The sequence below is a fragment of the Gymnoscopelus microlampas genome (assembly GCF_963454915.1).
Source record: "Gymnoscopelus microlampas genome assembly, chromosome: 9".
Classification (NCBI taxonomy): domain Eukaryota; kingdom Metazoa; phylum Chordata; class Actinopteri; order Myctophiformes; family Myctophidae; genus Gymnoscopelus; species Gymnoscopelus microlampas.
In genome coordinates, this window is record NC_139946.1 from 28245425 (window position 1) to 28259358 (window position 13934).

Below are 13934 nucleotides of genomic sequence, written 5' to 3' on the forward strand. Positions count from 1 at the left end.
CGAGTAGATTTTTTTTTTACCATTTTATCGTAAGAGTGAGGACCAATTATTTGAAGATAGGTTGAAAATGGATGAAGTTGTCCTTTAAAAAATATGACTTAGGCGACTATAGGCCATTCTTGAATCTCAAATCAGATGCATTAAAAAAAAAATCAGTGCAAAAAATCTATCAAAAATGGTATACTATCAATCAATCAATCAATCAATCAAAGGGTTCAAAAGCCCTTTTTCGAAATTGGTTATATTTCTCATGCATATCACAGTAGGGTATTTGGCAGGCAAGACCAAAAGTAAAAAAAAAAACTAAACGAAAACGCTTACTGGAATCAAGTTATAAATGGCAGCGGTCTTGGCTGTCAGTATTAATAACACTTAAAAAATGAAGTCGCTTATAATAAGCGGACATGGCAACTGCGCCAGCGCTCTCGTCCAATAAAGGAACAGAGAAACCTCTTAGCTACTCTAACTCTATCAAGCTGACACTTTAGTTTAAAGTGGTAACAAATTAGCAATAAATTGAGAATAGTTTTTATTTAATTACTAAGTGTCGGTAGAGCTTTCTCAAATTAGGCCTACACAAGTTGTTGATAATAATATATATATTATATATATCATTTAAAGGTGCAGTCATGTAAGTGTTCAATAGCTCTATATTCTGATAGTAATCATTGCTAGAGTGTTTGTTTGATAACTGTCTGGGGTGTCCCTGTCTCTCCAGCACAAGTAAGCAGAACATGTGTGTTGTTGTCAGAATCACTGCATTCTGCATGTCATGTCACCCAGCATGGTGGCCAGGCCTGTCAGTGTTGTACACATGAAAGACAACATTAGAAAGAGCTGTGGTGGAGAAGTCTTTTTTTTCCTTCTTTTTTTAAGTAAAAGTAGTAATACCACAATATAGAAATACTCTGATAACAATATTTAATTCTGAGGGAGTGGAAGTGAAGTATACGAATATTAAAAAGTAAAAGTACCTAAAAATTGCACTTATGTACAGTAAATGACTATAATGCACTATAATGTTACTTTCCACCACTGCAACATACCACAGAAAGAGGAGGAGTACATCAGGTTGTGTTGCATAATCTTCATGTTTATTTCATATAAGACAATGTGTTTAGTGTACACAAACATTTGACGCTCAACTCCAACACACTCAAATAGACAATGACTTAACTACTGCCCATTTAAGATTGTATAAATGGGTACACCCTTATAATACACAGTTCACAGCAATCAGGTTTATATACAATGCAAAATCACATGAAGAGAAAGAAAAGGGAGCCTTACTGGTGCAGTTTGACAAAGCAAAAGAACATGTTTAGATGTGGAAGCACAAGAAAATGAAGATATGGTCATAAAACGGGGGGATTGTTTTGTGGGGGTGTTGCAAAGGCTGACAGACTATAATGTTGAAGCTGGATATGGCCAGATATTAAAATAAAAGTGACATTGAGTGACAGTAATATATCCTATAGCATTATTGTCTACACTACAGGCTGTGACGTCCAGTCGGGCCGAAAGTGACCATATCCGACACACTTGTTGGATGGATCTATACAGGTATGTCTGACACCTACAGTATAGTTCCTTCATAAAAACCTACAATCAGTAAGGAACCAGGCAACAACACCAGTAGAATAGGCCAACACATCAATCCGGTAAAATAATGAATTTAAAATGTTCCTTTACATTCAGTGTGATATACTCCTGTGTTGAAAAACTTTGGTTGGCTGGTTTAGCCAAACAAACAAACAGTGACAAATATCAAAGCCCCAATCCAGATAAAAAACAACAACAACAACATCAACAACTAAATAACATAAAAGTTAAACTCAAAAGTAAAACTTTAGCACAGGTGGTGGTCGTTTGATAACACATTGGGTCACAATCAGACAGTGTTTGACTCTGTAGCGTTCACAGCAGGGTAAGGCCTAATTTATAGTTTTTACTTAGTTGTGTGCAAGTGTCGCACACTGAAAATAGCCAATCTACAAGCTCGCACAGTGAGTGCGATGCTTTGTGAGCTTGTAGATCTGCTATGTGTGGTGTGCGATGCCCGTGCAAAACTAAGTATGGATCAAGCCTGACAATGCTGATAAAGCTCTTGAAGGACACACAATCTCAGCCAAGAGTCTCTGATGGACTTTGATCATTCTATTGATTGCTTGAACTGTAACTGGGTTTCTGTGAAATGCCAAAATAAAGAGACATGTTCAACATGCATCGCATTTTGCTCCTTGATAACCTGCAGTTAGATTTTACAATAGGCACAGGGCTAGCTGAAGGATGACTGAAAAAACTTGAATCAATTCATCAGAGGTGCACAGTACATAACACACACAAACAGAATACCATATAATCTGAAGACATCAGCAGAACAACATACCATGTGCTGCATAAAAATGCGGCCCTCGAGATTAATTTTTAGTGAGCACATCGAAAATTCTGTTTATTTGCGCTTTCTTGAGGCATAGAGTTCAACTATGCACACTTAGAGATTTTGTTCTGATACGCTTGTTTTTGTTTGTAGATTGGAGAGTGCTTACGTTCTCTCAAGTGCTGTGTCATAGCTCTGCACATGCTCTGTAGGTTGGCTGACCTATGGCATGAGTCAAAGATCAACTGAACACTTGAATCTTCATTCTGTTGTTTGTTGAGCTGTGAAGTATTGCTGTGTCGTGGATTAATGCTCTCTTGAAAACATGGACTGTGGTTGTGTTTAATAAGTCAGAACCCCAAGTATGCAACGAGTGCAGTTTCACTGCAGATCAGATCCTTATTAGTTACACTGGAGTCCTTGTAAGTAATTCTACTGAGTTTAAATTTGAAACAAATAAAACCTATTTATTATTTGGGTGTATGGTTGCTTTTCAAGCATATTCATTTGCTTACCAGATATGGGCATACTTTTCTAAGGCTTGTATGATAATAATCAAACATCAGCATGAGTTTTTATGTATAAACATGTGGTATACTGTATTTTAAGAAAAATCCGAACGCAACAATATGACAACGTTGCCTCATTGCCACATTACGAATGTCACATGAACATAAACGAAACCTTTGCATATTTTTCTGAATACATTAATAGATGGTGATAATGATAAGCAGGGCAGTTACAGTTATGTTGATGATATGAACAGACAGTTTAGATAAGACTGTTAGCAATGCAGCAGCATGAAGGCTGAAGAGTAAAAGCAACTGGATGTACTGTACAGTATAGCCTGAGTTATACTTAGTTGCGCGCGGGTGCCGTGCACTGAAAGAATAGCCGCTCTACAAGCTCACAACCTGTCATGGTGCAACAACGCAAAGTGAGCTTGGAGATCTGCCATTTTCGGTGTGTGACACCAGCACGCAGCTACGTATAAACACGGCTTATGGTTGAAAAGAGAGGCACTACATAATAAATATACACACATCATTCACAAACCCCATTGTTCCCTAAAAACAAGGAACGGTTTACATACTTTTTGCTCTATAAGGGAACTTTGTGCATCTGATTGTGCACAGAGCACCTTGATCCATACCCTCTATTTCACTGGTCCTCAACATCGGGTCTGGGGCCCACCAGGGGGTCCAAATGGACCCTTACGGGTCTGTAACTCTGAGAGTTAAATTAACACTGAGAATTGTACAGTGTAGACTGGGGTCCCAAAGATAAAAAATGGTTCCATTTGTACACTCTCTCAGATTTACAGACCTGTAAGGGTTAATTTGGACCCCTGGTGAGCCCCGGACCAGACGTTGAGAAACAGTGCTCTAATTGACCTTGTACTGTATGTAAATTGGGTCGAAGGTCGCACATGACTATCCGATTTCGTTGCTAAGGGATAGCATAATTCAAGTAGTCTTCAGCACAAGGAAACTGGCCCATGTTTATTATAATGTCATTGTTTAAGTAGCCATAACTGCGTGGGGACAAGGTTATGCTATCAAAACGTTTGAAGGAACTCATAATTAAAAAGTGCGGTGTGCAGAAATTGCACTGTACTACTACTTTAGAAATATAAATGTCTTTGTAAATAAATACATGCAGAAATAAATATTAAAGCTGTTAAATATCTAAATATATCACATCTTGATACAAATAAAATTCAGGTTAAGGTTGAATTTGGGAGGATTAATTTAACAATGGTTGATTATTAAATGGGCGACAGTAGATACCCTCGAGGCTCTCGCGAGCTAAAACAACACGTTTCTTTTTCCCCATCCTTTTATTTTTTTTAATCAAAACAGCTGAGGATCAATTATTGTTTGCTCAGAGTCATTCCTCTTCCCTTGCCAGACTGTGTGCGCTAAACATTCAGAGAAATTAGAAGATTGTACAGTATCCGAATTCACAAGGATGCTATGCATTCCCACGGCGGAATCGTAAAGAATAGTGAATGGATCTACAGAGCAGCAACGTTATTTATTCGTATTGTTTTTTCCTAGTTTTACTCTGAATGCAAACCAGTTGTACTTAATATAGTTGTATAGTTAAGAGAGAATCTGCAGGTTCATGTATTTTACATGACAGCTGAGATGCAAAATGTCGTAATGTGATCCCAACTGACACGGCAGCTTCTACGTAACGATTACTGTCACAGCTTTTTTTTTTTTTTTTGCTTTCTTTCTTATTTGAGGAATAAACGCGTAAAGCTCAATGTGTCACTGACAAACAACTACATTACCAGACATACGTAATCTGAGATAGAGAAGTGGTTGCTACTCCCTTGACCACTTAAACCCTATATACTTAACTAACCGGGTTCCAACAGGTTGTGAGCTTGTGGCTCGGCTATTTTCACTGAATGTTTGGCCCCCAGAAAAAGGATGCTAGGGTTTATGTGGTCAAGGTTGCACGTATCTCCTCCAGCTATGAATATTATTCCAGTACAGTACTGCGTGAACGAGGTGAAGAGGTTCTTCGGACTAGTGGTTCTCAAACTTTTTAATTTCAAGGTTCATTTAGTGTCACCTGTATACTCTCAGGCTCAGTCCAGACCAATGATTTGTGATGCAACGAAACAAAACCGTTGCAGAACGTTGCAGCAGCCTGAATTACCCTGTTGTAGGTTGGCGCGTGCCGGCTCATTGAGTCGCAACTCGCAAGTGATCCAACTTGTCCAATCGCAATCAACAAATTGCAATGCATTGCTGTGGTTGCCAGTTGCAACTCTTTGCGTTGCAAATCATTGGTCTGGTAACCCCTTCAGAGTTACAGACCTGTAAGTGTCCATTTGGAACCCCCTCAAGGAACCCAGAGGGTCCCTGGACCCTCACTTTGAGAACCACTGGAACTAGGAGACTCACACAGCAGCAAAGCCCTGACAACACAACAGGTGGTGAGGTTGGGTGGGGTGGGGTAGGGTGGGGTAGGGTGGGGTGGGTGGGAAGGGGGTTGTCTGAAGAACACTAGTGGTCAGCTTGTGATTGACGGAGGTTGTGCAAGGGGTGGGTCGGTGGTGTTTCGTGGGAGGGGGCTTCAGCACAGGAGTAAGGTACAAAGACAGGGAACTATATACACATTAGTCTTTGTCTTCCTATTATTATTCTTTTTTTTTTATGTTGTCGTGTCATCTTACATCCTCATCTGTCCAGCTCGCCGCCTGGAGAGCTTTGACCTACAAGAAAGGAGAAGACACATGCATTGATGATGCGGGATGTGCCGCTTCTCCTATTCCTGATTATCCAGGGTTTCTGCGGGTTTTAGTTGAGTCAGATTTAAGACTTTTTAAAATGGTTAATGCTACTCAGATTTAAGACCAATTTACCAATAACAAAAATCACAGAAAAGCAAACAACAGCAACAACTAGGGTCAATTTCAGTCAGGAAACAATGCATGGAATAGCTACATTGTAAACACGACAACTGCTGCTAATGTTAACTAGTGCAGTGGTTCTCAACCCTTCATGTTTTGCCAATTATTTGGCATCAGTAAGTTACCTGATAGTTCCAGCGAGGAGAGGGTTAAAGGCATACAGCCAATCATGCATCTCTTTGTCAGTGTTGGCCTGAAGCAGGATTCCGCGGTGTTCCGTACACACGGCGAATGTGTTCGGGGTCTAATAAGGAAAAATAGAAATAAAACAATTCCAGAGAGTTAATTTAATTTAGATGTACCCATAAGGACAGTGGTGTAAAGTAACTATAAAAACATTTCCTCAATTAGGGTGCGGTCACACCGAACTTTAATTCTGCCTACGAGGGCAGTTCACACTGAGCACTGTAACTATAACGTTAACTATAACTATATCGTTCACCATTGTAATAGTTTTCATAGTTGGTGTGAACTCTGCCATCCACTTGACTTATATAGTTTTTATAGTTATAGTACTTAGTGTGAATGGCCCTTTTAAGGGTCATTAGGGTACTTCTGGTAGCAACTCATTGCCCACCTTAAGCATGGCCTGCTGGTCCTCGCTGTACTCCACGTGGGCCGTGGAGAGGTTGAGGATAGCTCTTTCTACCGTGTCCCTCTCTGTGTTGTAGATGTAGACGTACGGCCGCCTCACCACCACGTAGCGCTTCACCCACCCGTTGGTGTGCGGCTCCAGGAAGTGCAGGTAACCCTTCTTCGACACGATGGGGCTGCGAAAAGAAAAGAAGAGGAGAAGAGTGGGGTTAGAATGTTACCGCAGGGCATCCGTCGACGACGGTGCATCTTATGAGCTGTACGTTTTTATTCGTTGTCATGTTCTACCCACTTTCTGCTCTGCTGTCGCTTTAAGCTGTGGTTCTCAAACTTTTACATTTCAAGGACCCCCATTTTGGTATTCATCAGATGACGGATCCCCATGACTCTGACAGCGTTCAAACTTGGTTCCATTTAACACTGTCAGAGTCACAGATACAGACCTATAAGAGTCCACTAGACAATCATTATGCTGAGAACCAGCATTCTCAGCAGTGTGTGTGTGTGTGTGTGTGTGTGTGTGTGTGTGTGTGTGTGTGTGTGTGTGTGTGTGTGTGTGTGTGTGTGTGTGTGTGTGTGTGTGTGTGTGTGTGTGTGTGTGTGTGTGTCTGTTTGCTCACCTGACTCGCATCTCCTGGATATCGGGTACATATCTGCGGATCCGAGGTTTGGTTTCAGGGGCTCCGTTGGAGAACTTCTTGGCCTCACTATCCTGCTGGGATTCAGGGCAGGGGCTGGCGGTACGAGAGCGGGGCGTAGGGGGTCTGGGGTACAAAAGGACATTAGTTTTTTTTGTCCCAATTTAGTTGTTATGCCAATCCCCAAATCCCTCTTGTACTATAGTCCCTTGTCACTGCTGAGCCCTACTGGTTGGTTGTATATAATGTGAAGAATTAGATAAAATAATAATCATGGAAATTACTTCATGACATTATGCCAACAGGCCTGCTTCAGAACTGACCTGACTTCAGTGTCGATCTATAAGCTCACAAGTTGTGAGCTGGTAGATCTGCTCTTTTCAAAAATGTTGACAAACCGGGTCAAACCAGGTCAATCCCGGCCAAACCGGGACAATCTGGTCACCATAGTAGGAACTGACCTGAGTTCAGTGTCGTCATAGCAACCCTCAACCAGTGAGGGGCATGTCGAGGAGGGTATGATTGTGTTCAGGGTAGAAGATGAGGTGGAGTCCTTCAGCGATGTGACAGACATTTCTGAGAGCTGTAACACACAAAAACACACACAACACACACACACACACACACACACACACACACACACACACACACACACACACACACACACACACACACACACACACACACACACACACACACACACACACACACACACACACACACACACACACACACACGCGATCAATCAAATCAAAATTTACTTGAGTAAAAGTACAAAAGTATTGGCATCAAAATATACGTAAAGTACCAAAAGTAAAAGTACTCATTAGGCAGAATGTCCCGTTTCACAAGTACAGAAAATTGGAAATACTGCAGTAAAGTAAAATATCTCAAAAGTATATTCAAGTATAGTACTTGAATACATGTACTTAGTTACTTTACACCACTGGGAAAGACTAAAAGAGAAGGAAAGGTTTCGTGAAGGTGTTGGGTACTACCTTGCTCTCGCTGGCGCTGACACACACATGGCTGTATTCTCTGGTGAAGGAGTGTGTGAGCAGACGGAGACACTAAAGGTAGAGAAGACAGTCAGGAGCTTTAGATGCCAAATGGCCACTCTACAGTACCTCCAGAGCCACTTCCACCCCACTGTGTGTGTGTGAGTGTGTGTGTGTGTGTGTGTGTGTGTGTGTGTGTGTGTGTGTGTGTGTGTGTGTGTGTGTGTGTGTGTGTGTGTGTGTGTGTGTGTGTGTGTGTGTGTGTGTGTGTGTGCGTGTGTGTGTGTGTGTGTGTGTGTGTGCGCCCGCGCGTGCGTGCGTGCGTGTGTGTGTGTATACTACTCTAAAATAATAGACTATGCTGAGCATGACCTCACAGGATGGAATAGAGCTGTAACTAGCTGTAACCAGCCACATACCTCTAATTAGGATGTTGGGGAAGGGTTGAAGGAGGGAGGGATTAAGCAATTTGCAATGTAAACAAAACAGCACATTTTTTAAAGAAAAACAAAAGGTAACTATGGCTGTGAATTTATAATGAATACATTTCTATATAAATTTCAATTCATTTGCCATTATTGATAGATCTTATGACAATACAGTATTTTTGTTGGGTCTCAGGAAGACACCAGATTTAGCTTTTGGGTCACAGGAGGCTAAAATAATGAGTTATTTCTTGTAAAAATTGTGTATACATTTTAAAGTGCCCAATGATGTTTAGCCAATATGACTCAATTATTTATTAAGTTCAGCAACATTTGAAAATTAACAAACACTAAATCTAAAACAAAAGCCATTAACAGGAAAATGGTCTATGATATACTGTATGGCCAAAGATATAAATGACGTATACAGATGTATACGATATGTATACAGATGATGACGTTGCTGTCGGGGCAGAAAACTTGTACCTCCACATTTCAACCTTTTATGTTTTTGTTTTAATAAATGAATGCCTTATTTCGTTGTACACAAGTGTTACACAAAAGTAGCTAAAATAGCCAATCTTCATACTACATTGAATCCATTGTAAGACAGGTTTTCTTTCTCCATTTCCTGAAAAGTAACGGTTTTGGACACCCGACAGTGACGACCTTGGTCGCCACGGACCTTGGAACATGACCGTGTAAAAACAGTTTTTAAAAAAAGGGGGAAAAGTGATGTGTCACCTTGGTAGCCAACTCCCTCTGTCTGTCGGTGATGATTTCAGGGCTGAGGTCCTGGTTGCCCTCAGAGGGTTGAGGGGAATCGTTTCTCTCCTCCTCCACTATGGTCAGCATGGACTCCTGGCTCAACAGCAGTGTGGACTCTAGCTTCTCCCTAAGCAGGAGGTAATGTCTGGTCTTCTCCACCTGGGAGAATAGGGGGTTACGTTTAGGGCTAGAGGAGAGGGAGTTCCTTAAAGTTGTACAGTGCAGATTTCAAAAAAACGATTTTTAGCAGCCTCTGCTGGTCATTACCGTCACTGCAGGCCGTTTGTTTATTACTGCGTTACCCAGAATTCCATTCGTTTTCACCGGAAGACGGAAGTGTTTCAAAAAGCGTTCTTTTAATTGTGGAGCTTTAGTTACCGTGAGCTGTGTTTTCTTTTTCTGTTTTTTTTTCGTTCTTCAAATCATACAATCTGTTAAAATCAGCGTGAGTTTCCTTTTTGTTATTAGCGCGGTAGTTCCTGGCCAAACAGGAAACCGGTGCATTTCCGCTTCCATTTTCCGGCCAGATGACGTCATTTTCGCGGGACAGTCAACCCCGACCACGTTCAATAGAAAATATATAAATAAAAGGCTTTTGGGGGTGAAATTCATGGAGTGGGTGTTGTGAAACATTTGCCACTCACAAAAGATATACAATTTAACTTTAGTTTTATTGAAAAAGTTACCTAGCATTACTTTAACGCCTCAAACAATTAACGGCAGGTCCAGTGCATCACAGGAGCAGGACACATCAGCAGACAAAAGTAATGAAGCACTGGAGCATCACAGACAATGATTTTTTTTATTATATTTAGGTGCTAAATAACAATGACTAATGTTTCGATGCCATGTGCATCTTCATCAGAGTACAAGTCATTCTTATTTAGCACCTTGTAAATACAATTAATGCATTGAATTGTCACTGCCTCCTGCAGTGGTTTTAGCTCCTGGATGTGGTTACTGGTTGGTATCATTCTCACCTCTTGCAGGAGGCTCAGTTTCTCCAGATCCCACTGGTGGTCCAGGATGAGGCTGTCACTGCGAGGCCTCCAGCCCGCCAGGTTCTCCTCGCCACGGACGTAGGCCACAGAGGTGTCCAGCACCCGCCTGCGTCTCCTCTGCATACCTGGGATTAGGACAGGATGTCCGGAAGATGAGTACCTCAAATAGCTCTAATATCTTGAATGGGCACTTTTTTTGCAGCCAGATCCCGTTTTCATGAAGTTGAGGACATAATAAACGTGATGTTGGAGTGTGTTTTGTGTTTTTTTTTCTCCAAATCTGTGACCCCACAGACTTGAAGCTCCGTACTTCCTGGACAGTCAGTGGACCACTACAGCCTGTGATTCCTGTAGCTCCAGTCAGACCTGCAAGTGTGTGACGTCACAGACTTGGAAGTCACAATAAAAATAAAACCAACGTCATTAACTTCATAAAATTAGGGATTTGGGTGCAAAATAGCTGAAGTGTCCCTTTAATGCATCATCTACAAGCATCTTTTTTATATCTTGTTCCTACCAGGGCTTCCTGCATCTGCAAGGTGAGAAAGGCTGACCTCATATACTCCTGTCACACGGTTTCTGAAAGAACACAAGATTCCCATAAACCAGTTATTCTCAAAGTCCTCAGTGTTCATTCAACTCTGAGAGTGTAGAAAGTTAAATGTACAGCCTGGAGGTGATGATAACAATAATAATACTGTAAATCTCAGTTACAGAGAGAGAAAGCGTTTCAAAACATTTCTTCAGGATTGGAAACTTCAAACTCACCCCTCTGCTCCCCTCAGGCTCCCCGTGCCAAAGAGGTTGCGGATGGAACGCGAGGCGGTGAGCTTGGCATCTCGGGAGTAAAACACCATGCAGACATCTTTGGTTATAACTGCCGGCTGTGTGCACTTCTCCATCTGCAAGTGATGAATACAAAGCGCAAGGACTATTAAACACCTTCATGTGCCCTCAAAAAAGGGGCCCAACCCCTGTCCTCCGGCCCATATCTGAGAGCACGTTACCTCTAGGTAGGCTGAGAGGGTCATGTAGATCTTCTCCCCGCCCGGAGTGACTCGGTTCAGCAGCAGGGAGTTGTGCATGGAGCTGTCCCACGCCGCCTCAAAGCGGTAGAAGGTCCTGGAGTTGTCCAATGAGGGAGCAGGGCAACCACAGTCAATTAGCAAACCCAATACTCCTCTACCTCACTACAACCTAGGGCTGGGCAATTGACTGAAAATATATCAAAACTGACTTTAAGAACCAATAACCGACTTAATCTTGCTCACGTACTGTAGGTTAATCGAATAATCGAGAAGCAGTTTTTTTTCTGATTACACAATTTCCGGCCTCCCTCCCCCGAACACGGCCAATTGTGTTCATATAGAGTAGACACTCGACAAAGGATAAAGGATTCGAACCCTTAGACTCCGCAGTGTGGGCAAGTACTTTACCACTGCACCACCGAGCGCCCTTAATAGATCTTTTATAATCAAACTAAATTGATTGTCTGATTAACCACTTAATCCTGTATTATACTTTATTGTACAATGGTGGTGTACAAAAACAGGGAAAATAGCCAATTTACAATCTCACAACACGTGTTGTGAGAGAAAAAGAAACGTTTATTAATTGTAATCAAGGGGAAAGTTTGAAATAATTGTATAATTTGAAGTCATATCGTCCAGCCCTACTGCAAGCTCTGTTAATGGACAACTGTGTATGAATCCAACCGACGCCTCACATAAAGATCTGTAGATCTTTCTATTCTATATCAGTTCTATGGTTCAATAGTTTGCTATGATGGTATGCAATGACTCTATAATACCTGTATAAGAGATTATTAGAATTGAGGTTATTAGAGTCAGCTTAGGCAGCCATACTGTACAGTAGTGGTTCTTCTTAACGAAACGGTAACAAGTCCGCAAGGACTTTTTTGGTCGGACCTTTTAGACAAAAGTATTATAAATGTAACTGTGTTGTTTTACATTCTTTTGCCAAATAAAAATGTCAATCAATCAATCAATCAACGTGGGGTTTTAGATAAAAACAATGAATGCTCTCAGATTGGTGTCCCAGAGATAAACATTGTATCACATGGGGATCCGTGGCCTAATGCGTGTCAAATTGTGGGTCCCTCAAATTAAAACGGAACCCCTGCTGTACAGTATGTAAAACATGTAGCATACATTCCTGAAACTGTCAGTATAACAAAAGGGGTGACGATGAAATGTTCGGCATGCAATAGATCACTCTAGAGCAGTGGTTCTCAAAGTGGAGTCCATTGGCTATTTGAAAATAGACAATCAAGGTTGTAGATGTGCAAAAAAAAAAAAAGTGGAACAAAATGTGACAAATAAGATGTTTTTCTAAACGTTTTAAGTACACAAATCTTGTATGTGGGTCCCTGGTAGAAAATCTTTTCAGATGGGCTTCCGTGGCCAAGTACATATTAATTTGGGGGTCCTCAACTAGCCTGGCATGGCCAGACTAATATCAGATCTCGTAGATCAATTTTTTATTTTTGCTCTGGCAGATTTGTCTGGTTTCCAGGCTTTTCAACATGCTCAATCTGAAACAGTTTGAGAATCACTGCTCAAGAGTCAACGTTCTGCATGGACAAAACGCAGCGTAAAACAGCGAGAAGAGATGAGTTGAGTTCATTAGTAGAAGACAGAAGGGAGATGAGAGACTGAGGGATAAAAGGAGGGACAGACTGGGTTGTGAAATGCACCTATGGTCAACTCCCAGCTAAGGAATTAATTACTATGGGAAACTATGCAAAATAATAAAAGAAGAAAGCTGTGGGAAGGAAGTGTGTTGTTGTGGTTGTGAGCTTTGTGGGCTGGGACCGTTCAGTTTCCTTTTTGACCGATCATTCATAAAGGGCCGTTCAAACCAAGCACAATAACTATAACTATAATGATAATTACTAAAATGTTTGAAAATAGCCTAGGTATAAAATAGGGCTAAAGTGGTTAATGTATGTTTTATAATGTAATATATACATATCTGCAAAGTAACTAGTAACTAAAGTTTTCAAATAATTGTAGTGGAGTAAAAGTACAATATTTGCCTCTGAGATGTAGTGGAGTAGAAGTAGAAGTATAGACAATTGGAAGTACTCCGGTAAAGTAAAAGTACCTCAAAATTCTACTCAAGTACAGTACAGTGAGTAAATATACTTAGTTACTTTACACCACTGGAAAGGAACCTCATGTTTCTGTAAGTCATAAAACAAGAGGCTGAAAGGACTGCTCATGAGGTTCAGATGTTGAAGCCCGCTGGCCTTGGCCTGAAGTGACCTTGTGGGAAAGCAAACAATGTGCTGCCCAGAGGGAAGCGTACGGCAAGGCACTGCTTCTCAACGTCGGGTCCGGGGACCACCAAGGGGTGGTCCCTCACGGGTCTGTAACTCTGAGAGTGTACAAATGGAACCAAATGGACCCGTCATTTTACAGTGTAGATTGGGGTCCCTGAGGGATAAAACTGGGGTCCTTGAAATTAAAAAAGATTGAGAACCACTGAACTAAACTACACTGGAACCCCAATCTACACTGAAAGATCCTCAGATCCTCACATTTCAGTTGATATAAAAAGTGTTATATTTACTAGAATATGTCACATACAGTATTTGTTTTTCCTTCATATCCTGTCTTTCCTTTGACAGCATGTGCAAATTTGTACACTTCCAGAGTTACAGACCCTATAAGGGTCC

General features: G+C 41.3%; 1 protein-coding gene across 1 annotated transcript in view; it reads right to left on the reverse strand.

The window, feature by feature from the left end:
- Nucleotides 1–1651: 1651 nt before the first annotated feature.
- kif1aa (kinesin family member 1Aa) overlaps nt 1652–13934 on the reverse strand; it is a 74842-nt gene continuing 62559 nt past the window's right edge. Inside the window, exons 38-48 of the mRNA XM_084067651.1 lie at nt 11242–11356; nt 11003–11136; nt 10752–10813; nt 10214–10359; nt 9210–9392; nt 8041–8112; nt 7504–7625; nt 7025–7168; nt 6388–6580; nt 5936–6054; nt 1652–5612 (exon numbers count right to left, since the gene is read on the reverse strand). Coding sequence (XP_083923777.1) covers nt 5570–5612; nt 5936–6054; nt 6388–6580; nt 7025–7168; nt 7504–7625; nt 8041–8112; nt 9210–9392; nt 10214–10359; nt 10752–10813; nt 11003–11136; nt 11242–11356 — 1333 coding nt within the window. The 3' untranslated portion in view covers nt 1652–5569. The remainder of the gene's footprint in view (nt 5613–5935; nt 6055–6387; nt 6581–7024; nt 7169–7503; nt 7626–8040; nt 8113–9209; nt 9393–10213; nt 10360–10751; nt 10814–11002; nt 11137–11241; nt 11357–13934) is intronic.